Source organism: Eriocheir sinensis, chromosome 28, assembly GCF_024679095.1.
Source record: "Eriocheir sinensis breed Jianghai 21 chromosome 28, ASM2467909v1, whole genome shotgun sequence".
Taxonomy (NCBI): domain Eukaryota; kingdom Metazoa; phylum Arthropoda; class Malacostraca; order Decapoda; family Varunidae; genus Eriocheir; species Eriocheir sinensis.
In genome coordinates this window covers 13167179-13192673 of record NC_066536.1, presented here as the reverse complement: position 1 = coordinate 13192673, position 25495 = coordinate 13167179, and the positions used below count along the sequence as shown (strand labels likewise).

Here is a 25495-nt window from a genome sequence, read left to right as displayed (position 1 = left end):
ACTTATGGGAAGGGAGGGAAGGAAGGAAGAGGAAATATAGAGGGATGAGGAAGAGGAGGGGAAGAATAGGGAGGTTAGGTCAGGGAAAGGAAGGAAGGAAGAGGAGGGAAAGGACAGGGAGGTTAGGTCAAAGAAAGGAGGGAGAAGGGAGGGGAAGGAAGGAAGAGGAAATATAGAGGGATGAGGAAGAGGAGGGGAAGAATAGGGAGGTTAGGTCAGGGAAAGGAAGGAAGGAAGAGGAAGGAAAGGACAGGGAGGTAGGTCAAAGAAAGGAGGAAGAAGGGAGGGAGGAATATAAAAGGGGATTAGTGAAGGAGAAAAAGAAGAACAAGTAAAAGAAATGGAATAGGAAGGCAAAGAAGAAAAGGAAAAAGGAGAAAAAAGAAAATGAAAAGAAGAAGAAAATGAAAAAGAAGTAGGAGCAAAACAAGAAGAAAAAGAAGAAAAGGAAGAAAAAATTAAAGAAGCAGAACCAAAAGGAGTTACTAGACTGTGATAGACTGTGAAGGGAAGGTTCTGGGGCTATCTTAGGGCTGTGGAATGCTCTCTCTGGGACATTCTATCGTTCTTATAGGCTTTGTGTCGATACGTTAAGGAATACGGGCTTAATCTTCTTCAGGGCTGGGGAATGAAGGATTCGAGGTGTTAGTTGGGGATTGTGGAGTGTTCTGAGGAGTGACTTGTGTGTTGTGTGTTTTGTGAGTCCCTGGAGGTGTGGAATGATGGAATGAAAGTAGGAGGAGGATAGAAAAGGGAATGAAGGAAGCAGAAGGAAGGAAGGAACAGGGTGAGAGGAGGAGAGGAATGCTGGAATGGAAGGAGGATAAGGCTAGGAAAGGGAATGGGGGAAGTGGAAGGAAGGAAGGAACAGGGTGACAGGAGAAGGAAAGGAATGCTGGAATGGAAGGAAGATAAGGATAGGAAATGGAATGGAGGAAGTGGAAGGAAGAAACAGGGTGACAGGAAAAGAAAAGGAATGCTGGAATGGAAGGAAGATAAGGATAGGAAAGGGAATGGAGGAAGTGGAAGGAAGGAAGAAACAGGGTGACAGGAGAAGGAAAGGAATGCTGGAATGGAAGGAAGATAAGGGTAGGAAATGGAATGGAGGAAGTGGAAGGAAGGAAGGAACAGGGTGACAGGAAAAGAAAAGGAATGCTGGAATGGAAGGAAGATAAGGATAGAAAAGAGAATGAAGGAAGCAGAAGGAAGGAAGGAAGGAACAGGGTGAGAGAAGGAAAGGAATGCTGGAATGAAAGAAAGATAAGGATAGGAAAGGGAATGAAGGAAACAAAAGGAAGGAAGAAACAGGGTGACAGAAGGAGAAGAGTAGAGAAGCTAGGGGAGGGAGGGAGGGACAAAGAAGGTACAGAAGGGATGGAAAGGAGAGATAGGAGGAGGAGGAGGAGGAGGAGGAGGAGGAGGAAGACACATGGCTAGCTTTTATTGGAGACTGGAGTGAGAAGGGCAACGGTTAAAGAAAATTCTCTCTCTCTCTCTCTCTCTCTCTCTTATTGGCTGTTGGTAGAAATGGTTACTGCCCTCTTACTCTAAGTCAAGGGGGGGGGGGGAGAGAGAGAGAGAGAGAGAGAGAGAGAGAGAGAGAGAGAGAGACGGGGGGGGGGGAGAAGAGGGAGAGGTCTCAGCCATACCCCCAGTTCGATTCCCGGAGGCCAAAATCAGTGTGTCCGGGAGGGTGACTGAGTTTTATTTAATTTTTTTTTTATTTATTTATTTTTTTTAAATAAAGACGTTTCCGCCTCACTCAAAACAACTATTTCCAAAGGCCAAAAAAAGAGGAGATCAATCGGGTGCTTATGAGTGTTCTTTTCTTGGGTTCGTGGTACTATAGAAGAAGGGTCGAACTACCACCACCACCACCAGGGTCATAAAGCTTCGACCCTTAGAAATGCTCCATCCGAACTCCTATGAAAGTCTTGTCAAATATGTGTGCTTGCTTCCTTCCTTCCTTGCTTGCTTACTTACTTGCTTGGTTTGCTTACTTATCTTACTGTCTGGCCTGGCTGGTGATCACGAGTCTAGCAAGTGTTGAGACCGTGGGTGAATGAATGGCACGTATAGTATTAGTTTTCTTATTTATTTTCTTTACTATTATTTTATCTTTACTTCCCATTGTTTGTCTACCTCTGTCTAACTATCTATCTATCTATTTATCTATCTGTTTGTCTTTCTGTATATTTCTATCTCTTTTAGTATTTGTCTGTATCTATATCCATCTATCTATCTATCTACTTGCATGTCTATTATAAAATTTTCTTAATAGATACAGACAGATAGAGAAAAAGAGAGAGAGAATCCTCAAGTTAATGGGTTTGAGAGAGAGAGAGAGAGAGAGAGAGAGAGAAATGGATATGAGAGGAAACTTTAAATGGAATGTTTTTTTCGACTTGAATGCGCCGCTCTCTCTCTCTATTCTTCCTCCTCCTCTTTCTTTTCCTTCCTCTTTTGTTATGCGATTAGAAGTATTTTTGTTATTATCCTTCCTCCTCGTCCTCCTCCTCCTCCTCCTTCCCCTCCTCTTTTTCTTCATTCCTTTTCCCTCTCTTCCTTTCTTCCTTTCTCCCTCAAATGCTTCTCATCCCCTCCTCCTGCTCCACCTCCTCCTGCTCTTCCTCCTTCTCTTCCTTCTCCTCCTCTTCCTCTTCCTGCTCCTCCTCCTCCTCCTCCTGCGTAATAAACCCTCGGCTTGTGTTTACCTGTGGCGGGTCGTTAAGAAAAGCAATTAGTGGCCAGGTTTGCATCCGACCTTGAGATGACCAGCCGGGAGGAGGAAGAGGAGGAGGAGGATAGCAAGGGAGGCAGAGAGTGGGATCAAGGAATAGGCGGAAGGAAGGAAGGGTGAAAAGAATGAAAGAGGGAAAGAAAGGAAGAGAAGAAAAAGTGTACTGCAGGAAGAGAGAGAGAGAGGTAGAGATGGAGGGAGAAAGGTGAGAAATAAACGAGGGAGAAGAAGAGGAGAAAGGAAAGAAGGCAGAGAAGGGAAGAGAAGGAGAGAAAAAAAAGAAAGGAGAGAATGTAGAGACAAATACGACTCATTACAAAAGGAGGAAAGAAGGCAGAGAAGGGAAGAGAGGAGTTACTGAAAAGAAGGAAAGAATGTAGAGAGACAAGAATACGACTCGTACAAGAAAAGGAGGTGGGAATGGAGTGAGAAAGGAGAGAAAAGGGAAAGGAGATAGGAAGGGATGCAGAGGAAAGGAAACAAAGAATAAATGAAAGAGAGGGAGGGAAAAGAAAGAGTACTGCTAGAAGGGGGGGAGGGAGAGTGGAAATAAACGAGGGAGGAGGAGAAGGAATGGAGAAAAAGTGGATAAAAACGTAAAGGAGGAAAAATAGAAGTGGAGACAAGAGGGAGATGAAGGAGGAAAGAGAAAAAGGAAGGAGAGAAGAAGAAAAGGCGAGAAGGAGAAAAGAAAAAGAGGAAAATAAAGATAACATGAAAGAAAAACAAAGGGCAAAAAAAGCTATAGAAAAGAAGAAAAAAGAAATTGTTAAACGAAAAAAAAGGAAGGAAAGTTAGAAAATAAAGAGAATAAGAAAAAAAGGAAGGGAGGATGGGGAGAAAAGGAATAAAGGAAGGAAAGGAACAGAGTAGGAAAGTAGTCTGGGATAACGAGGAGAAGGAGGAGGAGGAGGAGGAGGAGGAAAGAGAAGGGAGAGAGAGAGAGAGAGAGAGAGAGAGAGAGAGAGAGAGAGAGAGAGAGAGAGAGAGAGAGAGAGAGAGAGAGAGAGCAGATTGGGTGGTAAAATCTTATAAGAGAAATGAATATGAATATCTGAGAGAGAGAGAGAGAGAGAGAGAGAGAGAGAGAGAGAGAGAAAATCTTATAAGAGAAGGATGAATATGAATATCTGAGAGAGAGAGAGAGAGAGAGGAAGGAGGGAGAAGAAGAGGGAAGGAGGGAACAAAGAGAGAGATGGAGAGAGAGAAAGAGAGAGAGAGAGAGAGAGAGAGAGAGAGAGAGAGAGAGAGAGAGAACATAAAGTTGAGTAACGTTCTTCCTACGCTTTTATTTATGACTCATCAATATTAACTCGGCGTAATGCACACACACACGCACACACACACACACACACACACACACACACACACACACACAACCCTTCCTCTTTCCTTTCCTTTCCTTTCCTTTCCTTTCCTCTCCTTTCCTTCTTTTCTCTTCTCTCTTTCTCTTTCTCTTCCTTTTCTTCTCTTCTTCTCTCTCTCTCGGCACAAATCTCACGAGGAGGTTCTGTACGGCGCAAAAGCTAATCGAAAGCCATAAATTCACGAAACGGTTTACGAAAAATTGCGGCGAGCGACTTGCTTTAATTTTCTTCCAAGCACTTCCGGGGCGAGAAGCTAATGTTGTTTTTTTCTCCACGTTGAAGTAGACAGACCAAGGCAAAGCAAAGGATGTTTAAAAGACCCACAACGCACTGCTCCAAAGAAAACGGGGAATGAGGACATTGGATTAGTATGGTACCCTCTCTTCAATAATCCCCCCCGATGTTTTTCTTTTTTTCTATGTAACCTTTCACACTGCGCGGGCGAAATTCAGCGCGGTCTCCTCTTTGGTCACCCGAAATTCAGCGCGGTCTCCTCTTTGGTCACCCGAAATTCAGCGCGGTCTACTCTTTGGTCACCCGAAATTCAGCGCGGTCTCCTCTTTGGTCACCCGAAATTCAGCGCGGTCTACTCTTTGGTCACCCGAAATTCAGCGCGGTCTCCTCTTTGGTCACCCGAAATTCAGCGCGGTCTACTCTTTGGTCACCCGAAATTCAGCGCGGTCTCCTCTGTGGTCACCCGAAATTCAGCGCGGTCTCCTCTGTGGTCACCCGAAATTCAGCGCGGTCTCCTCTTTGGTCACCCACGGGCCATCATCCGCGCATAGAAGCCAAAGGGTGCAGTGTGCAATGTATGTCTTTACGCGGCGCGGGCAATGTTTACCAAATCGTTCCTTATCGGTATCTTCTAAATTGTTGATCACATTCTTTAAATCTCAAATATTTCACTTCCACTTATTTTATCATCATCATCATCATCATCATCACGCAATGCTTACCAAATCGTTCCTTATCGGTATCGTTCCTTATCGGTATCTTCTAAATTGTTGATCACATTCTTTAAATCTCAAATATTTCACTTCCACTTATTTTATCATCATCATCATCATCATCATCGTCATCTTTATCATCATCATCGTCATCATCATCCTAGCATCATCATAACATCCTTTCTTTCCTCCTCCCCCAGCGACAAAATCATCCCCATGAAGGACGCCGCCGCGGGTCCCGACAACGACCTCCCGAAATCGTGGGACGCCCTGGACGACTACGATGACGACGACGACGATGAAGATTACTACGACGACGAGGACGACGAGGAGTACCTGCTGGAGGACGAAGATGACGATGAGGAAGAGAACCAGTACGGGGGCAGTACACAGCAGACGCAGCCACCAGCACAGACACAGCAACAACAGCAACAGCAACAACAACAACAACAACAGCAAAGTCAGCAACAGCCAGGTGGAGATCAACAACAGACCCAACAACAGGAACAACAACAACAACAACAGCAACAAAGGCTGAATCGACGACCATTTGCAGAGAAGTAAGTTTTGATGTTGATTTGATTTGGCTGTGTCTGTCTGTCCGTCTGTCCGTCTGTCTGTCTGCTTGTTTGCTCCTTTGTCTGTGCTTCTCTCTATATCTATCTGTCTATCTATCTATCTTTTTTAATTGTTTGCTTGACATGCCTGCTTGGTTAAATTAGCAATGTGTGTGTGTGTGTGTGTGTGTGTGTGTGTGTGTGTGTGTGTGTGTGTGTATGTGTTTGTTTGTCTGTATACCTACCTACATACATACATATCCATACATGCATATATACACACATACACTATATTCATCCCTCCATACATACATATACATTTTGAAAGATTTTTTTTTTATAGTTTTAAATTTGTAAGTTAAAAGAAAAATCAAAACTCATTACTTTCATCACCATCACCACCATCACTGTTCTCATATTACGAAGATAAACAAAACGTGCAGAGATAGAAACTCCTCTCGTAATAATAATAATAATAACAATAATAATAATAATAACAATAACAATAATAATAATAATAACGTAGACTCACTTTCTCTCAAGTAATTGTGTGTGAAGTTTGATGAGACTTGTTGAGCTTCCAAACACACACACACACACACACACACACACACACACACACACACACACACACACACACACACACACACACACACACACACACACACACACACACACACACACACACACACACACACACACACACACACACACACACACACACACACACACACACACACACACACACACACACACACACAGAAGCCTTTAGCAAGACCTCCCTCGTTAATATCATTACAAAGGATTAAATTTCTCTCTCTCTCTCTCTCTCTCTCTCTCTCTCTCTTCGTAACCTCCTTAGTTTTCCTCCTAACTCTCTCCTCTCCCCTATTCTGTAACAATTATCTCCCTTCTCCCCTCCTTTCTTTTCATCTCCTCCCCCTACTCCATTTTTTATCTCCATTTTCTTCCTTCTCTTCTTCACTCTTTCTCTCTCTTCTCTCCTACTCCATGTTTCCTCCACACCCCATCATAGATCCCCCTTTTCCTCCTTCCATTCTCTCCCTCAACCCCTTTTTCCTTCCTTTCTCCCCCTCTCTTTTTCCTATTTCCCCCTCACTCCCTCTCTCCTTGTCCATCTTCCTTAATCCTTTCTCCCTCCTTTCCTCTTCTCTCCTCTCCTCTCCTCCCCTCCCTCCCTCCTCCCTATCTCCATCCCCCTCCTTATTCCATCTGCCCTAATCTTCCCAGCCTCTCCCCCCCCTTCATTGCACTATAGAGACAAACGTTGTGGTCATAATTAGCAAAAAAGTCATAATTAGTGTAATAATTTGGAGGAATACCTTGTTAGCGTCTCTCTCTCTCTCTCTCTCTCTCTCTCTCTCTTGATAATAAGAATAACGACAACAACAATAATAATAGTGATAATAATAGTCTTGCCTCGTAAAACAACAATGATTTATTTCTTGCTACACTTAATTTTTCCATTCCGCGAAGAAGATAGATTCATTATTCAGCAGACAAGCGGAAAGAAGAGGGGGAGAGGAAGGAGAGGGAAAAAGGGAGTGAGAGGGGAAAGGGAAGAGGGAAAAGGGGAATCTAGAGAGAGAGAGAGAGAGAGAGAGAGAGAGAGAGAGAGAGAGAGAGAGAGAGAGAGAGAGAGAGAGAGAGACCCCAGCAGACACATTAGACTTCGTATTATGTCAAAAAAAAGTCAAGAAAGAGAAAAAATAAAACAGGAAAAAAGTATAAGGAAATAGACCAAGAAAGGAAATTTTGAAACGTAGAAAGAAGCAAATAAAGGTAGAAGATGATGATAAGAAAATAAGGAAAGAACCGGATTGAAGAGGAGAATAGCAAAAGAAAGAAAGAAAAAGGGAAAGGCTACACAGAAATAAAATAAAACAGTGAATAGAAGGAATACGGAAGGGAGAGGAATGGAGAAGGAAGGGGATGAAAGAATGGAGGTGCTGGTTAACTCTTGCATAAGGGGTTTGGACAGTGTAGGGATGAGCATGAGAAGGGAGTCATCATGTATATATATTTTTACCTACTCCTATACATACTCTCTCCTCTTCCCTATTCTGTAACTATTATCTCCCTTCTCCTCTCCCTTCCTTTCATTTTCTCCCCATTCTCCATTCTTCAGCTCCATTTCCCTTCCTCCCTTATTTACTATCTCTTTCTCCTCATCTCCATCTCCCTTCCTCCCTTATTCACTATCTTTTTCTCCTCATCTCCATCTCCCTTCCTCCCTCCTTCACTATCTCTTTCTTCTTCTATTCCACGTACATTATTACTGAGCCGAGCCGCAGAGAATAGAGCTTTTAGTCTCCCCTTGACATTCTATTTATTAATTTTTCACGCAAACAACATGAATTTATTTATTTCCGCCAACACGTTTAGGTTTTATTTATTTCACCCCACAAAGAACATTTATTATTTATTTATTTTCTTTATGTATTAGAGTTTTTATGTGTGATGATAGTTGGTTATTTGTTATGGTTGGTTTTCACATTGACATATTCCCTCCCTCTCTATCCCTCTCTCCCTTTCCTTCCTTCCTTCTTTTCCCCCCTTCCTCTCCTACCTCCCTTCCTTCTTTCCTCCCTCTCTCCCTTCTCTCTTCCTCTAACCTTCTATTTGTGAACCATTTATTCCTTCGCTATTTTTCCTTGTTACTCTCTCTCTCTCTCTCTCTCTCTCTCTCTCTCTCTCTCTCTCTCTCTCTCTCTCTCTCTCTCTCTCTCTCTCTCTCACCTTTCCTTTCTCTCCTTCCTCCTGTCTCCCCCTCTCTTCTTCTCCCTTCCTCCTGCCTCCCCCTCTCTTCTTCTCTCTCTCCCCCGCCCCCACACACACACACACACACATATTTGACAAGGCTTTCCTACCGGGATAAAAAAAAGTCCACTAACATATTAAGGTTAAGTGATATAGAGAGAATTCCCCAAACAGATTGATTATTTAGAGAGTTTGAGAGGGATTCTTGTTGTTGTTGTTGTGCTGCTATACGAGTGGTGATGATGATGATGATGATGATGAAGTAGAAAAAAATTGTAGATAATGATGGGAATTATTATGTTGCTAATGGCAAAGATAACAATAATAACAATCAGAAGAAGAAGAAAAGAAAACAAGAAAAAAGTATAAATAGAAGAAAAGAAAAGCAAAAATAGGAGAAAAGAAAAAGAAAAATAAGAAAAAAGATGAAAAAGAAAAGAAAAAAGATGAAAAGAAGAAAAAAAAGATGATGAAGATGATGATGGTGATTCGGTAGAAGAAAACGACGAAAAAGAAGAATAAAAAGATGAAAAAAAAAAGAAAACTAGTAAAAGAAACACAACAACGACAATAATAAAAACAACAACAGCAATACGAGAAGCACCATCACCATCACCATCATCATCAGCAGTATCGTCAGCAGGTGTGTTCTGATAAGCCGGGCAAAACGAGACAGTTATTGGTGATGGCGGCCCCAACGACTGCCGGAGGAGGAGGAGAGAGAGGAGGAAGAGGAGGAGGAGGAAGAAAGAAAGAGGAGAAAGAGGAGGTGGAGGCTAGCAAAAGAAAGAAGAAGGACGAAGAAAAGACGAAAGTAAAAAAAGTTAAAGTAAAAAAGAAAAAAAGTAAAAGGAGGAGGAGGAAAAGTAGAAGCTGAGGATGAAAGAAAGAGGAGAAAGAGGAGGTGGAGGAAGACAAGAGAAGAAGAAAATAAAGAAAGAAGAGAAAAAGATAAGGTGAAAGACAGAGAAAGAAAGGAGGAGGAGGAGTTAGTTGTGGTGGTAAAAAAAAAGGGAAAAAAAGCATAACAAAAAACAACAAAACGTTTTCTTACTTCCCTTAATACTTTTTTGTCTTTCCCTCAACACATTTTTTTCCTCTTCTTTCTCCCCCTCCTCTTCCTCTTCCTCCTCTTATACTTGTCCTTCCCCTTCTTTCATATTTCTTTCTCGCAGTCTTCTTTCTTCATCAGCATCATTATCACCCTCCACCTTCCTTCTCCTCCTCTTTTTCTTCATCTTCCTTCTCATCCTAATCCTCCTCATTCTAATTTTGCTTCTCTTCTCTTTCCCTCTTCTACATTTTCTTCATCTTTCCTCATATTTCTTTCTCACTCTTATTTTTCCTCCTCCTCCTCCGCTGCCTGGCCTGTTAACGGTCGGTTCGAAGCAGTGAATCTCGCTCACAATACCTCACGAAACACTGAGCCTCTTCACTCTCTTCAGCCTGATGCACGGGAGGGCTTGAACGTACCCCGGCCAGCTTGTTCCTCTTCCTCCTCCTGTTCTTCTTCTTCTTTTTCGTCGTCGTCTTCGTATTCTTCGTTTTCGTTTTCTGCTTCTTTTTAGTCTTAGTCTGCATTTTCTTCTTCTTTGTCTTCTTTTGGTTCTTCTGTTTCTTCTTTTTCTTCTTGTTTCTTCTATTTCTTCTTCCACTTCGTCTTCCTCTTATTATTTTTGTTATTATATTATTATTCGTCTTTTCCGAGTCTTCTTTTTCTTTTTCCCTTTATTTGTCATTTTCTCTTTCCCTGTGCTTTAATTATTGCTATCAGTGTTAGTATTATTTATATTTTTATGACCTTCGTATAACACCTTTATTTACTAGTTTACTCCAAAAGCTTTGAGTCATCGATAAAAAAAAACTTCCCCATTTACCTTTTAAAAACACGATATACAGCATTAAAATTTTACAAGAGGCGGCGTCGGTAAGTAGCATTCATTATTCACGTTTCCTCTTAACAGTGCTTACTTATTTACTCGTAACACTCTCATGTCAGTAACTGTTTCTCCCTCACACATGCAGTCACGCTAGCCAGGCATATCATTTTGTACAGAAGCTTTATCTACACTGACGTCATTCACTAACTTGACTACACACACAGTACTCACGTTCGTCTAGGTCCATATTCTCAGACAATTTAGGCTCTCACATCTATTTCCAAAGGGCACGGAGCAGATTAGTCTGGTTCCCATGAGTACTATTTTTTTCACGTTCACGGTGCAGAAGCCTTGTCAAACTATCACTAGGCTCGTAAAACTACCCATGGAAATACTAACACAACCTCTACGAAAGCCTTATCAAATGTTTGTGTCTGTGAGCCCCGAAATGTGTGGGGATATGGACGTTAGTTACACATCGTCGGTCAAACTCTGACTAGACTCATAAACTACCCATGGAAACACTAACACAACAACCTCTATGAAAGCCTTATCAAATGTTTGTGTCCGTAAGCCCCGAAGTGTTTGAGAATTGGGACCTTAGTTACACATCGTCGGTCAAACTATTACTACTCATAAACTACCCATGGAAACACTAACACAACAACCTCTATGAAAGCCTTATCAAATGTTTGTGTCCGTAGGCCCCGAAGTGTTTGAGAATCGGGACCTTAGTTACACATCGTCGGTCAAACTCTTACTAGACTCATAAACTACCCATGGAAACACTAGCACAACCACCTCAACGAAAGCCTTATCAAATGTTTGTGTCCGTAAGCCCCGAAGTGTTTGGGGATATGGACTTTAGTTACACATCGTCGGTCAAACTCTTACTAGACTCATAAACTACCCATGGAAACACTAATACAACCACCTCAACGAAAGCCTTATCAAATGTTTGTGTCTGTGAGCCCCGAAATGTATGGGGATATGGACTTCAGTTACACATCGTCGGTCAAACTCTTACAAGACTCATAAACTACCCACAGAAACACTAGCACAACCACCTCAGCGAAAGCCTTATCAAATGTTTGTGTCCGTAAGCCCCGAAGTGTTTGGGGATATGGACTTTAGTTACACATCGTCGGTCAAACTCTTACTAGACTCATAAACTACCCATGGAAACACTAACACAACAACCTCTACGAAAGCCTAATCAAATGTGGTTGGGTGTGGGTGTGAGTAAGCCCCCAAAATGTCTGTACAGGGACCTCAATTATACCTCGTCGGTCACAGTTGTTCGTCTCGTCCCTTCACCGAGTCTTCTTCCCTCTGGTTATCCCTCCCCTTTAACGTCTCTCGTCCTCGTGAATCTTTGACTCGGACATCAGACTTTAAGCTTCACTGAGCCCATTCTTCTTCCCTGAGGAGAACATCTTTTTCCAGCCAACAACAACATCGGTAATTCGTAATATTTTTTCCTTTTTTTCTTTTTTTGTATAGGTTTTATTTATTACGCCTTATTAAGTGTTTTTTTCCCTTCTACCCGTGTCCGTTATCCTACCTTCCTTCTTTCCCTTCTCTGTTTTTTCCAGCAATATTCGTAATCGTAATATTTTGCCCATATTTTATTATTTTATGTCTTACTAGTCATGCTTTATTACACCTTCCTTCTCATATATCTGTCTCCGCTGTCCATCCTTCTATCCTCTCTTCATTGATTCGTTTATTTATTCCATTTATCTTTTTCATTCCAGATTAAACGTGCCTAAAACAAACAAAATACCTATCTAACCCTCCTTGGTCGTGTTCCAGGCAGTGCCCCGCGTGCCCCATCGTGCAGCCTGTCTTCCTCTGCGGCTCCGACAACCGCACCTACTCCTCCCTCTGCCGCCTCCACTACCACAACTGCATCCACACCGCCTCCATCCGCGTGGCGTGCAAGGGGTTCTGTCCGTGCAAAGGTGAGTCAGTCTTTATTTATTTATTTATCTTATTATATTACTCTAGTTTATTTTTATTTTTATTGTTTTCATTTATTTTGTTACATTTTCTTTTCTGTTCGTTTATTTTATTTTATTTATTTTGTTATTATTGTATTTTCATTTTTTTTGTGTGTGTGTATGTTTGTTTGTTTGTGTATGTGTGTGTGTGTGTGTGTGTGTGTGTGTGTGTGTGTGTGTGTGTGTGGGTAGGCCAACCAGCCACGCCCATTCCACTCCACTCCACTCACGATACCGACTCTTCCTCCTCCTCCTCCTCCCACCACCCGACCCCCAGAATAGACACTCCTTCTCCCTGTCTCTCACTCTCATGCACCCCTGTCACACACCTTCCCATCACCTCCTACTACCACACCTTTACCTGTCTACGCCCCCCCCCCTCCCCTTCACACCCAAGCTAGTCTCCCCTTCCAGTCCTCCCCCCATGCTCCCTCCCCATCGCCTCCCGTCCCTGCCCTCTCACGTCAACCCCTTTCTGCGTGTGTGTGTGTGTTTGTGAGATCCAGGTCAGGTGTGGTTCTCATTACTGTATGCGCGCGTGTGTGTGTGTGTGTTTGTGTTGTCGTGTGAGAGGTCAGGGTCAGGTCACATTATGAGCAGGAGCTGGTGATGTGTTTTCCTCTGTTTGCACTTCTGTTTCTCTCTCTCGCTTCCTACCGAATTCCTCCTTCTCCTCCTTCTCCTCCTCCTCCTCCTCCTCCTCCTCCTCCTCCTCCTCCTCCTCCTCCTCCTCCTCCTCCTCCTCCTCCTTCATCTCCTCCTCCTCCTCCTCCTCCTTCATCTCCTCCTTCTCCTCCTCCTCCATCCCCTTCGGCATTTCTCCCTTCTCCTCTCTTCTATCTATATCTACTCAGGTCTTTCTTGTCTCTTCTCTCCCTCTCCTCCCTCCTGCCCTTTTTTTTCCTCTTTCTCGTTTTCCTTCCTTTCTTCCTTCTCTTATTTGCTCCATCCTTCCTCTCTATCGTCATCATCCTTCGCCCCTTTCCTTTCCTCAACTTCGGCTGTTTCTCTTTTTCTCTTCTTTTCGTCTCTTCTCTCCTCCTACCTGCCCTTTTTTTCCTCTTTCTCGTTTTCCTTCCTTTCGTCTCCTATTTCCTCCATCCTTCCTCTCTATCGTCATCATCTTTCGCCCCTTTCCTTTCTCTCCTCAACTTCAGCCGTTTCTCTTTTTTTCTCTTCGTCTCTGTGTCTTATTTTTTCTTCCCTTCCCACAGTTTCATTTTGTTCCGCTCCCTTCTCCTGTTCCATCTACTTTATACTTCTCCAGTTTCACATTCTCCCTCCTCCTCCTTCCTCCTTCTCCTTCCCGCCTTCCCCATGACCCACCTCTTCCCCCCACCCCCACCCCCACCCCCGCCCTCACAGCCTGCCTTGGTGACGTGGCTGCAGGGCGTGGCGGACGTTTGACATGATTCACACACGTTTATCTGCTTTTACCGTCGACGTTCTTACTCTTTTTGTTTCCTTTTTCTTGTGTTTTTCAGGAAAGGAGGTATTGTTTTCCTGCGAGTATATGCGATATCTTTTTTCCTTATTCCTTTATCCTCTGCAAGTCTCTGAATATATGCGAGTTCTTATTTTTTTCTTTTCTTTTTTTCTTTCTCGGTTAAGGATGTATATATAGTTAGTGTGTCTACCGATATTTATGAGTTCTTTTTTTCTTTCGCGTTAAAGGAAATAAGATAGTCTGTCTACGAATACATGCGCTTTCTATCGTCACATTTTTTTATCGTTTTCGTTTTCTTTCATTCAAGGTTATATCGTTGTTGGTATCTGCGAATATAATGCAATTTCTTATTATTATTTTACCATTATTTTCGTTCTCATTAAAGTATATAATTTAGTCTCTACGAATATATAGGATTTCTTCTTATTCCTTTACTATTGTTTTCGATCTCATTAAAGTATATGTAGGAAGTCTTTCAAAGAATACAAGCGAATTCCTAACCGATACAGAAGAGGTGTCAATATGATCCTGCCGCAGCCTCAGTAATAACATCAGTTGGCTCATTACGAAAATTACTAACAGATATTGAGAGGAAGAGAGGAAGGAAAAGTCAACCCAAACATAATCTTGACCATTCCCTTTTTCTGCTTTCTGATAGCATTACCCTGTTCCTCTTCCTCCTCCTCCTCCTGTGTCTCTTTCTTTCCCTCCTCCTCCATCCTCATCATCATCTCTGTGTTTGGTTTGCTTCTTCGTTCCTCTGCCTCATATCATTTCGCTATATGTCCTCCTCCTCCTCCTCCTCCTCCTCCACATCCTCCTCGGGTCCCAGTGGAGGGGATGCCGTGTAGTCATTTATGATGTGCCCTTCAGAGCTTGTCAACAGCCACCCGGACGATGAGGAGGAGGAGGAGGTGGTGGTGGTGGTGGTGGTGGTGAGGAGGTGAAGTGAGGTGAGGTGAGATGTGGAGAGGAAATTCAATAGGAGAGGAGAGGAGAGGAGAGGAGAGAAGTGAGGTGAGGAGAGGAGAGGAAAGGGTAGAGGAGGAGAGACGGAGGGAAAGGGATGATAGGAAAAGAAAGGAAGGGAAAGGAAAGGAAAGGAAAAGAAAGGAAAGGGGAACAGAGGAGAGAATAAAGATATGTGGAATAAAAGACGGAAGGAAAAATACCAAGACACGAAGGAGAGAAATTGCAAGGAAAAGACGCAAAGAAAGAGAGAAAGAACGAGAGAAATAAATAAATATGACACACACACACACACACACACACACACACACACACACACACACACACACACACACACACACACACACACACACACACACACACACACACACACACACACACAAATAGATAGACAGACAGACAGACACAAACAGACAAGGTGATAGATAGACAGACAGACAGACAGGCGATGGAGGACAAAGAGGAATGAGGAGAGATTCATTAGAGGCAGGAAGAGAGAGAGAGAGAGAGAGAGAGAGAGAGAGAGAGAGAGAGAGAGAGAGAGAGATGAAATATGAAGAGAGGAAGGGAGAGAGAACGATATGGAGAAAACAAATAAAGGAGGAGAGAGAGAGAGAGAGAGAGAGAGAGAGAGAGAGAGAGAGAGAGAGAGAGAGAGAGAGAGAGGACGTGTGGAGAAAAAAAAAGTCTGAAGAGAAAGTCAGCGATGGAAGAGGAAGGAGGTGGCAAGAAGAGGAAGGAGGAGGAAAGAAGATAGGAAATTATGTTGAGGAGGAGGAGGAGGAGGTATGCGAGGAAGTCAGTGAAGAAAGAAAAAGAAAAAAAAAGAAAAAGGGAATGGAGAGAAAGATAAAGAGAAAAATTTAAAGAATGAGACAGATCATAAAGGAGAGATGATGAAGGAGGTGAGAGGAACGATGATAGAGGAAGACATTAATCAAGACGACGAAGGAAGAAGGAAGAGAGGAGGGGAAGAGGGAATGAGACAAGGAAGTAAAGAAGGAAATAGTATTGGATGAAGGAAGGAAACAACAAAAGAAGAGAAGGAATGGAAAAAATAACGGACGAAGAAAGGAAGGAAGGAAAGAGAAAAAAAAGAATGCTGAATGGAAAGAAGAAAGAAATGGGTGGTGAAAGGAAGGATGGAGGAAAGAAGAAAGAAATGGATAGAAAATTGAAGGAAGGAAGGAAGGAAGGGAAAAGCTGGAGGACGAAAGGGAAGAAGGAAGAAATGAATGCAGAATGGACGGAAGGAGAGAAGGAAAAACTATAGACGAAGGAAGGAAGAAAGAAAATAAAGAAAGCGTTGCAAAATACAAAGAAGGAAAATTTTGGGACGAAGCAAGGAAGGAAAAAAGAAAGTAATGCAAAATGAAAAATAGAAACACACACACACACACACACACACACACACAGTACCGTCCCCCCCCCCCCCCCCTCCCCCCACACACACACACAATACCCTCCCCTCCCCCATACACACACAGATATAGAGAATAGAATGAAGTAATTAGTTGACATAATAGGCTCTTTTTTTCCTATTCCGCCGCTCCGTCACCGAGCAACAACAATTTGGCGGCGTAATTGGCAGCAGAGAATTGCGAAACAAATGGTGCGAATCACGACCCATTCCAGCGGAGATAATTGGTTTGAAAGTGACAATGGTGGTGGTGGTGGTGGTGGTGGTAGGATTGTTAGTGTAGTGCTGTGTAGTGTGTGTGGGTGTGGGGGGGGGGGGATGAGCGTGTGTGTGTGTGGGTGTGGGTGTGTGGGTGTGTGGGTGGGTGTGTTATTTCGTCTTGTTTCCTTCCCTTCACTTTGTAACATATTGAAAATCTTCCTCCTCCCTCCTCCTCCTCCTCCTCCCTCCTCCTCTTCCTCTCCTTCCTCCTCCATCAAAAACACTACTTCGTCCTATCAATACCCCTTCCTCTCCTCCTCCTCCTCCTCCTCCTCCGTCCAGAGAGAACAAAGGAACACAGAATAATGAAGTGAACGGCGAGGGTCGAGTCAAGAGTGTTAAGATATTAAGGGAATGGCGGACAAAAGAACGTGAATGAAGGACGAACGTGAACGGCGAAGGAAGAGGGTGATAAACGAGAGAGAGAGAGAGAGAGAGAGAGAGAGAGAGAGAGAGAGAGAGAGAGAGAGAGAGAGGGGAAATATATGAAAGAATGTAATATTCAATCTGGAACGAAGAAAAAGGAAAGTAAATAAAAGGTTAAAAGGGAAACAGCAAGAAGAATGAAAGAATTTGAGAGAGAGAGAGAGAGAGAGAGAGAGAGAGAGAGAGAGAGAGAGAGAGAGAGAGAGAGAGAGAGAGAGAGAGAGAGAGAGAGACTTAACCATCGATACATCTTTCGTAAATCCACAATGAAAAAAAGTGATTAAAGAGGAACATGAGACGAACAAGAAGAGCAGTGATTTTAAGACCAAGGGGAGGAGGAGGAAGAGGAGAAGAAGATAAAGAGGTCAAGAGGAACAAAGAAGATATTGAACAGGATAAAAAAATGTATTGTTTGACGGATGAAGAGAAAGGAGAGAAAAGGAATATTAAATGAGTACACAGAAGAGGAGGTGGAAGAAGAAGAAGAAGATGAAAGAGCCAATATGAAGATGAAAACGGAGAAAAAGAGGAAGACAGAAGAAAAAAAGTAAAAGAAAGAAAATGAAAAACAAAAGAAAAAATGAGATGAAAGGAAAATAAAAAAGTCCAATAACAGGAACAAGATGATGATGATGATGAGGCGGAGGAGAAGGAGAATGAGGAAAAGGAAGAGGAGGAGAAGGAGGAGGAGGAGGAGGAGGGCAGATGTTGAAGGGGAAGTTGGTTGTTGGGAAGAGTATTAGTCATGCAAAGGAAGGCTAATTACAAGTGTCGTGAATAGGGAAGAGGAGGAGTAGGAGGGGGAAGAAGAGGAGGAGAAGGAGGAGGAGGGAGGGTGAGGGAGAAGAGGCGGCAGGAAGGGAATGAGAAGAAAGAAAAAAAGATTGTGAAATAGAGCAAAGAAAAGGGGAAGTAGAAAGTGGAAAAAAGAGAAGGAGAGGCAGTGAAAGAAGGGCGAATGTGGGGAATAAGAGGAAAGAAGAAAGAGTGAAAGAGAGCAAGGAAAGAGGGAAATAAAGTGGAAAGGCACAGGAAAAGAAGGGAAGGAGACAATAAAAGAAATCAGGAATCAGAAGAAGAAAAAGAGTGAGAGAACAAGGAAAGTGGGAATTAGAAAGAGGAAAAAAAGAGAAGATAAACGAGACAAAGAAAGAGGAATGAGAAAAGGGAAGGAGAGAAGGAGAGAGGCAGAGAAGAAGAAAAAAAACTGCGAATGAGAGAAAGGAAGGAAGGGAGAAAAAAAATTAAAGAAGGAATAAGCAATAAATCTGAGAATTATACGGAAGGGAGGAGGAGAATGAGAGTGAAATATAATGGAGATAAATAATGGGAGGATTTAGGAGAGAAGAAAATATGGAAGAGAGAAAGGGAATGACGAATGGGAGAGAGGGGAAAAAGATAACGAAAGGGAGGAAGAGAGGAGAGGAGGAGGGGGAAAGGGGAAGAATAAGAGAGAGAGGAAAATGGAAAATGATGAAGAAAAGGAAGTGAAGGAAGGAAGGGGAACAGAGGATAGAAGGAAAATATAACCAAATGAATTAAGTGAGAGAGAGAGAGAGAGAGAGAGAGAGAGAGAGAGAGAGAACAGGTGTAGAGGAGGGTGATCAACGGCCTCCTAACTTTCAATAGTCTCCTAATTGTTGGTCACCGGGGAGGGGGAGGAGGAGGTGGAGGAGGAGGAGGTTACCGGAAAGTGAAAAGAGTGAATGAGAGAGAGAGAGAGAGAGAGAGAGAGAGAGAGAGAGAGAGAAGAAAGGTTTCCTCCATCAGTGTCTCATATAGAAGATGTAACACACTCTCTCTCTCTCTCTCTCTCTCATTACTCGCGACGTGTCACCCATATTACATCTTGACCTCACACTAATTGGAATTCTCTCAAGACTAACGTGTATGGTGACTGGTGGTGACGGTGATGGTGGTGGTGGTGGTAGTGGTGGTGGTTGGGTTGTTAGTCGTAGTAGTAGTAGTAGTAGTAGTAGTAATATGAAGATGTATATGAAAAAAGGAAAAGAAGAAAGGATAACAATAAAAAGAAGGCAAAGAGAAAGCAAGAAGCGATAGAGGAAGGGAAGGAGGAAGGAGAGAGAGAAAAGGAGAGAAAACGGTGTATAAAGAAGAGTAGTAGTAGAAGAAGAAGAAGAAGAAGAAGACAAGCAAGAAAAACCGAAGGCAGAAACCAGAAACCAGAAACCAGAGAAAGTACAAGCAAAATTAAAGCGTCCCAATCACAACCTTGTAAAACTCTCCGGTAACGTGCTGCCGCGTTTCACTTACTCGCGCGCTCCCGTCGCTCCCGCCCACCCCCTCCGCTCATAGAATATTTACCGCGACCTGCATACACCCCCGGGCGCAGAGCAGCCTACAGGTCGATGCATTCATTAGAGCACGCTTACCTCGCCCTCTGTGCTTGAATTCTACTCGTGTACTCCATCTACTACTATTACTACTAAATTCTCCTTCACCTCCTCATTTCTCTACTCCTACTCTTTCTCCCTCTGTTTCCTCCTCCTCCTCCTCCTCCTCCTCCTCCTACTACTACTACTACTACTACTACTACTACTACTACTACTACTACTACTTCCTCCTCCTTCACCTACTATTTCCCCCACTACTTCTTTTCCTCCTCTTCTTCCTCCTGCACCTCCTCCTTCACCTCCTCCTCCTCCTCCTCCTACTCTTTTCCCCTTCTACATCTTTTCCCTCTCTTAGTCACCACGGGCGCAGAATACTTGGTTAAATAGCCCCCCCTGACGCGGCTCAAGTCCCAGGACAAACAAGTGCTCAGCGCCGGGACACGGAATAATTTATAGTGTGACCTCGAGGGCAGGGAGCCGACCTAACATAATGATGATGATGATGAAAAAGACAAAGAGAAAGAAGGGCAGTACTAGGAAGAGGAGGAAAAAGAAGGAAGAGGAGGAGGAAAAGGTGGAAAATGAAAAGCAGTAAGAGGTGGAAGAGGACGAGGAATAGAAAAAAGAAGGAAAAAAATGAAAAATGGCGTAAGAAGGAGAGAGAGAGAGAGAGAGAGAGAGAGAGAGAGAGAGAGCGGCGTGTGAAGGGAAGGAAGGAGGAAGGGAGGGAAGAAGGTTAGGATAAGTGGAGGGCAGCGAGGCGACAGAATTTGAGGTGTTAACGGAGATGGGAGAGAGGAGACTCACATAAAGGAGGAGGAGGAGGAAGAGGAAGGAGAAGGGAAAGGATAATGGTGTGTGAAGTGAAGGAAGAGGATTAAGAGAAGGAAGGAAGGATAGCAAGGAACGGAAGACGAAGAAGAACAAGAAGAAGAAATGGAGATGTGAAGGAGAAGGGAAAGGATAATGGTGTGTGAAGTGAGGAAGAGAATTAAGAGAAGGAAGGAAGGATACAAGGAACGAAAGACGAAGAAAATACTAGATGAAACTGAGACGTATAGAAAAAGGAAGAGGAAGGAGAAGCGAGAGAATGAAGGCGTGTGAAGAAAAGGAAGAGGATTAAAAGAAGAAAGGATAACAATGAAAAGAAGAGAACCAGAGAGCAAGAAGAGACGGTTACTGGAAAGGGAAAGAAAAATGAGAAGAAAGAAAACGGTGTATGGAGAAAAAGGAAAAGGATTAAGGAAAGAAAGAAAGGAAGGAAGGAAGAAAGAATTGCAATGAGAAGAAGACAAAGAAGAAAGAAGGTTACTGGAAGGGAAGGAGGAATGTGAAAAGAGAGAACAATGTACGAAGGAAAAAAGGAAAAAGGGATATGAGAAGGAAGAAAGAACAATAAACAGAAGGCATAGAAAGGGAAACAAGAAGAGACGGAGTCGAAGGAAGGAAGGAAGGAAGGAGTGAGAAAGAAAAATCGGAGTAATATGGTTTAAAGGAGGTGATGAGGAGAGAAGAGAACATAGGAAACAATGGAAGAGAAGACTTAAGAAAGAGAGAAGAAGAAGAGAAAGTGTTCGAAAGAGAAGTGAGAAGGAAGAGGCAAAGGCGGTAAGGATGGGAAATGAAAGATGAAGATGATGATAATGATGATGACAATGAAAAGATGAAAAAAGAAAGAGGAGAATGAAGGACAGCGCTAAAGGGGAACAGAAAAAGATGATAATGACGATGATGGTGATGGTAATAATGAAGATGAATAAAAACAACACTAACAACAACAACAAGAAAAAAGAAGGAAGAAACCGGTAAAAGAGAGAGAGAGAGGAGAGAGGGAAGGAGGGAGAAGAGGAGAAGAAAAAGTCGAAGAGAAGAGAGATAGAGAGAGGGAGGCACGGAAGATGAGGAATTTACAGAACTAATGACTTTGGGAGGGCGGAAAAACGAGGAGGAGGGAGAGGAGAAGAATTATATAGACGAGGAGAAGAAAGAGGAGGAGGAGGAGGAGGAGGAGGAGGAGAGAATAATACAAACGAGGAGGAGGAAGGGAAAAAGATAGAACTAAAATCACGGAACCAACAAGGAGGAGGAGGAGGAGGAGGAGGAAGAGGAGAGAATAATACAAACGAGTAGGAGGAAGGAAAAGAGAGAGAACTAAAATCACGGAACCAACAAGGAGGAGGAGGAGGAGGAGGAGGAGGTCGTGGTGAAAGAGGAGAATTATACAAACGAGGAGGAGAGGGACAGACGAGAGAGGACGGAGAATGAGGAGGAGGAGGAGGAGGATTCACGGCGGAAATCATTAGCTCGCATTTGACGTCGGGCCATTTCCCAGCGCCATCTGGTGGGCGGGTCGGCGGCCACTCAGCGTTACGAGGCAGCCGCTGGTGGACGCGTCACTGGGCTTGCATAACGCCGCATTGGACCGCTCGTTAGCTTGTTGTGACCCCGCTCTCGCTCTTTTGGCCCAGCATTAGAAGCTTGGAATGGGGGTGGATGGGGGTAGGGAGGGGGTGCTTGTGGGGTGTGAAGGAAAGGGGCGTTGGGGAAGGTTCTTGTGTGCGTGTGTGTGTGTGTGTGTGTGTGTGTGTGTGTGTGTGTGTTTTCTCCGGGTTTGAGCGGAAATAATTAGAAGAGATGTGCTGATTATTGTTAGAGAGAGAGAGAGAGAGAGAGAGAGAGAGAGAGAGAGAGAGAGAGAGAGAGAGAGAGAGAGTTTGCACCTCGTCGTAACGTATCTCTGAGTTGAAATACAAAAAAATAAAGTTAACATATCCTAATGCCACGTCCCTCTCCTCAACAAACTTCAGCCCTTCACCTCGCTGTAACGCGTCTTTAAGTTAAAATACAGAAGCGTTAACACATTCTGACACCACGTCCCTCGCTCCCCCAACAGATTCCAACCCCTCTTCTTACTCTTACTACCACCATTCCTCCTCTTACTTCCATCATTCCTCCTCTTCCTCTTATATACTTTCTCTTCCTCTTTCCACTTCCTCTTCGTGTAACTTTCCCTCTTTTTTCTTACTTCCCCTCTTTCTATTACTCTTACTTCTTCTTCCTCTTCGTGTTACTTTCCCTCTTCCTCTTGCTTTTCCTCCCCCTTTCTTTCTTGTACTTTCCCTCTTCTTCATCTTACTTTTCCCCTTCCACCTTTTATTTCCCTTCTTCCTCTTCCTCTTCATCAATATATAAAAGACCTAACACCCTAACACACGTCCTTCTCCTCAACAGACTCCAGCCCACACCTCGCCAAGAAGGAGCGTCTTAGGGAGCGAAAGGACGCCTACCTCAGCAAACTACGAGCCACCACGACCCAGGACGCCTCGAGCTCATCCGCCACCCAGACCTCCCAGGCCCCAGACTCCCCCAGCAGGGCAGAGGGGCGCGAGAACATGACCCGGGGCAGGGGGCAGCAGGGGCGCGGCAGGGAGGGCGGCAGGGGTAAGCACGGGAAGGCTGCCGGGGAAAAGTACAACAACAGGGTGAGGAGTCGCTTCGGGAAGAACAAGAAGGGCGGGAAGAACAGCTACAAACACGGCGGGAAGGACAACTACGGGAGGATGGATAAGTACAACGTGAGTATTGGGGTGTGTTTTGGGGGTGGGGGGGTAAGAAGTGTAAGTGTGGGGGTCGTGTATGTGTGTAGGGGAGGAGGGGGAGATAGATAAATAGAGATAAAAAGAGAAAATTGGGGGGGTAAGTGTGAGTGTGAGGGGATGTGTGTGGGGGTAAGGAAGTGGAGATAGATTAATAGAAAGAGAGAGATATAATGAGAAAATTGCTTTGATTTGTATATCCTGTAAAATCAAGTGTGTTACGGGAGTGTCTTTTCAAATCACCAATGAAAAAACGGAAATGAAGAAATATCAGAAGGAGAAAGGGCTTCGAAACGTTTAGGTCATTTATAAGGTTGTCAGAAATGGTGTAGTATCAATCTGTAATGTTTTCCTTTTCATGTTTTAAGTGTCACGTCACCAGAACTCTGCATCAATAAAGTAGTGAAGACAAAACAGTACAATAAAGATATTGTTCCGTAAAACAGACAGAAATCATATCGAAACATTCATCATCATCAGATCAGATACAGATGGACGATTTAACGATGTATTCCGATCCCGTCTTCAGCCACGGCCAACGCATCGAGTCTTTCATATTCACTAGTAGCGGAGGAGAGAGAGAAAGTAAAAATAAAAAAATGTTACATGATAGACAAGAAGTTTATAAAGGAGAGATTAAGATTAGGAATGAAAGCAATACTAAAGAAAAAAAGACTTGATTCATGATAGACAAAGACGATAAAAAAAAAGAAAAATATATATCATCCGTTTGACGTTACGGAGTCCTTTTTAATGTCAGGCGCTCGGGGTCTCCTGCATACACAAGACTTATTTATGAAGTGACCCGGGAAAGAAAACGTAGAAAAAACTTTAATTCAGAGAGGGTCAACTTTTAAGATATTTTACATTATTTTTTTTCAGAAATAAAGAAGAAATAAAGTAAAGAGCGGAGCGTATTAATATTTCAGAGCACACACACGCGCACACACACACACACACACACACACACACACACACACACACACACACACACACACACACACACACACTTTCAAATTCTACAAGCCCATTTTTTATATATAATCTCACTGGTCAGTTTTATCACGGGCATGAGGGAGATTTTTTATTTTTTACATTTTTTACTTCCCTCCTAAAAAAAATGGAAAAGATGAATGTTGGCAGACGGCGAGCAAAAAATATTATGTGAGGCGGAGAAAAAAAATGTTCGTGTGATTAGTAAATTATCCAATAAATCACTGAGCCCGTGTGTGTGTGTGTGTGTGTGTGTGTGTGTGTGTGTGATCAGCCTTACTAATACTTCCCTTCCTCCCTCGCCTCCTCCTCCTCCTCCTCAGGCCCAGCGTCGCCCCTGGTCTCGTCGCAACAACAACAACAACAACAATAACAACAACAAAGAGGAAACCAAGTACAAGACTCCTAACACAGTGTGGGGACCCAACGGTGAGTCTTCCTCTTCCTCTTAGCTTGGCTCTTCCTCTTCCTTCCCCTCTTCCTTTTCCTCTCCCTATTCCACTTCCTCTCACTTCCCTCTTACTTCCCCTGTTCCTCTTAATTCCTTTTCCTCTTTTCACTTCCTCTTCGTGTTACTTTCCCTCTTCCTTTTCCTCCTCTTTCTTATCCTCTTCTTCCTCTTCCTCAGCATTATATTTTCCCTTCTATTAGTTTTCCTCCTCATCCTCTTCCTCTTCGTCTTGTTCTTCCTCTTTCTCGTCTTTCTTATCATCTTCCTATTCCCCTTACTTATCCTCCTCTTCAACTTCTTTTTCTTCCTCTTCCTCCTCCGTGAATGTTAAACGTAAACCTTCTCCCGGAGCGGCGGCGCCCGGGCATTCCTGTCAGGCCGTCGCGTCGGATGTTACCTCGGGACCATTTTAATAAACCAGACATCCAGGTGTAGGGCAGGGTAGGGCGGCGGGCGGGCGGGCTGGTAGAGTAGGCAAGCTTGCTGAATATTCCTAAACGGGGCGCCGCCGGAACTAACTTTATAGGACTGAGCGCGGGAAATCTGGCTGGGGGAAGGGGGGGGGGGTTAAGGTCGGAGGTCTGGGGCTGGCTGTTTCATTTTGACGGGGTGGGGGGGTGGGGGGCTGCCGGGGGAGGGTCTAAACTTGCGCGGAAACTTGGTCGATTAAGCAGTAAGTAGGTGATTGTTGGTGTTGTGATCTGGCTTTGCGTGTGTGCGCGTTGCGTGTTGTTGTGTTAGATTTGTTGTGTTCTTGTTTTCGTTGTCGGTGTGGTGGTGGTGGGGGGGGGATGGAGGAGAGGGGAGGGGGGTGAGGGAGGAGTGTATAGAGATCAAATAGAGTGCGTGCTTTTGAGTGGTGTGAAGCAAGAGAAACAAGCAACAAAGAGACCTAGTGAGCGTGTATGCGTGTGTGGAGGTGGGGGGGCAGGTACATGTGTGTGTGTGTGTGTGTGTGTGCGTGTGCAGGTATGTTTAAGCATGAGAAACAACCATAACAAGTAAAGACTCCTAAGAAGCACCTAAGCAACACTGAACCACAAACACTCAACTATTATTGACACACTAAGGAATTATTACCAACCAAGGGCAGCGGACGCCACACCATGTCACAGAACATCCAGGCGAACAGGACAGTGGCTATGCAAGGTGAAAAATACGAGGACAGGTGCAGCGGGTGTCAGAAAGTGTAGTGAGGCAGGCCGGTGAGGCAGAGAATAGGAGGGAACACGTAGCAGGGACGTGTAGGCAAGGTGAATACATAGGAGTACATAGGAAGAACAGACACCAGAAGACCTATCGG

The 25495-nt window shown here is 43.8% G+C and overlaps 1 protein-coding gene across 3 annotated transcripts in view; it reads left to right on the top strand.

Moving 5' to 3' along the window:
• LOC127004570 (proteoglycan Cow-like) overlaps positions 1 to 25495 on the top strand; it is a 166863-nt gene that overhangs the window by 129324 nt on the left and 12044 nt on the right. For 2 of the 3 annotated variants that reach the window (XM_050872419.1, XM_050872418.1), the window contains exons 4-7: positions 5255 to 5614; positions 12088 to 12236; positions 22384 to 22727; positions 24065 to 24170. In XM_050872419.1, coding sequence (XP_050728376.1) covers positions 5255 to 5614; positions 12088 to 12236; positions 22384 to 22727; positions 24065 to 24170 — 959 coding nt within the window. The remainder of the gene's footprint in view (positions 1 to 5254; positions 5615 to 12087; positions 12237 to 22383; positions 22728 to 24064; positions 24171 to 25495) is intronic. The other variant, XM_050872420.1, reaches the window with a different exon arrangement.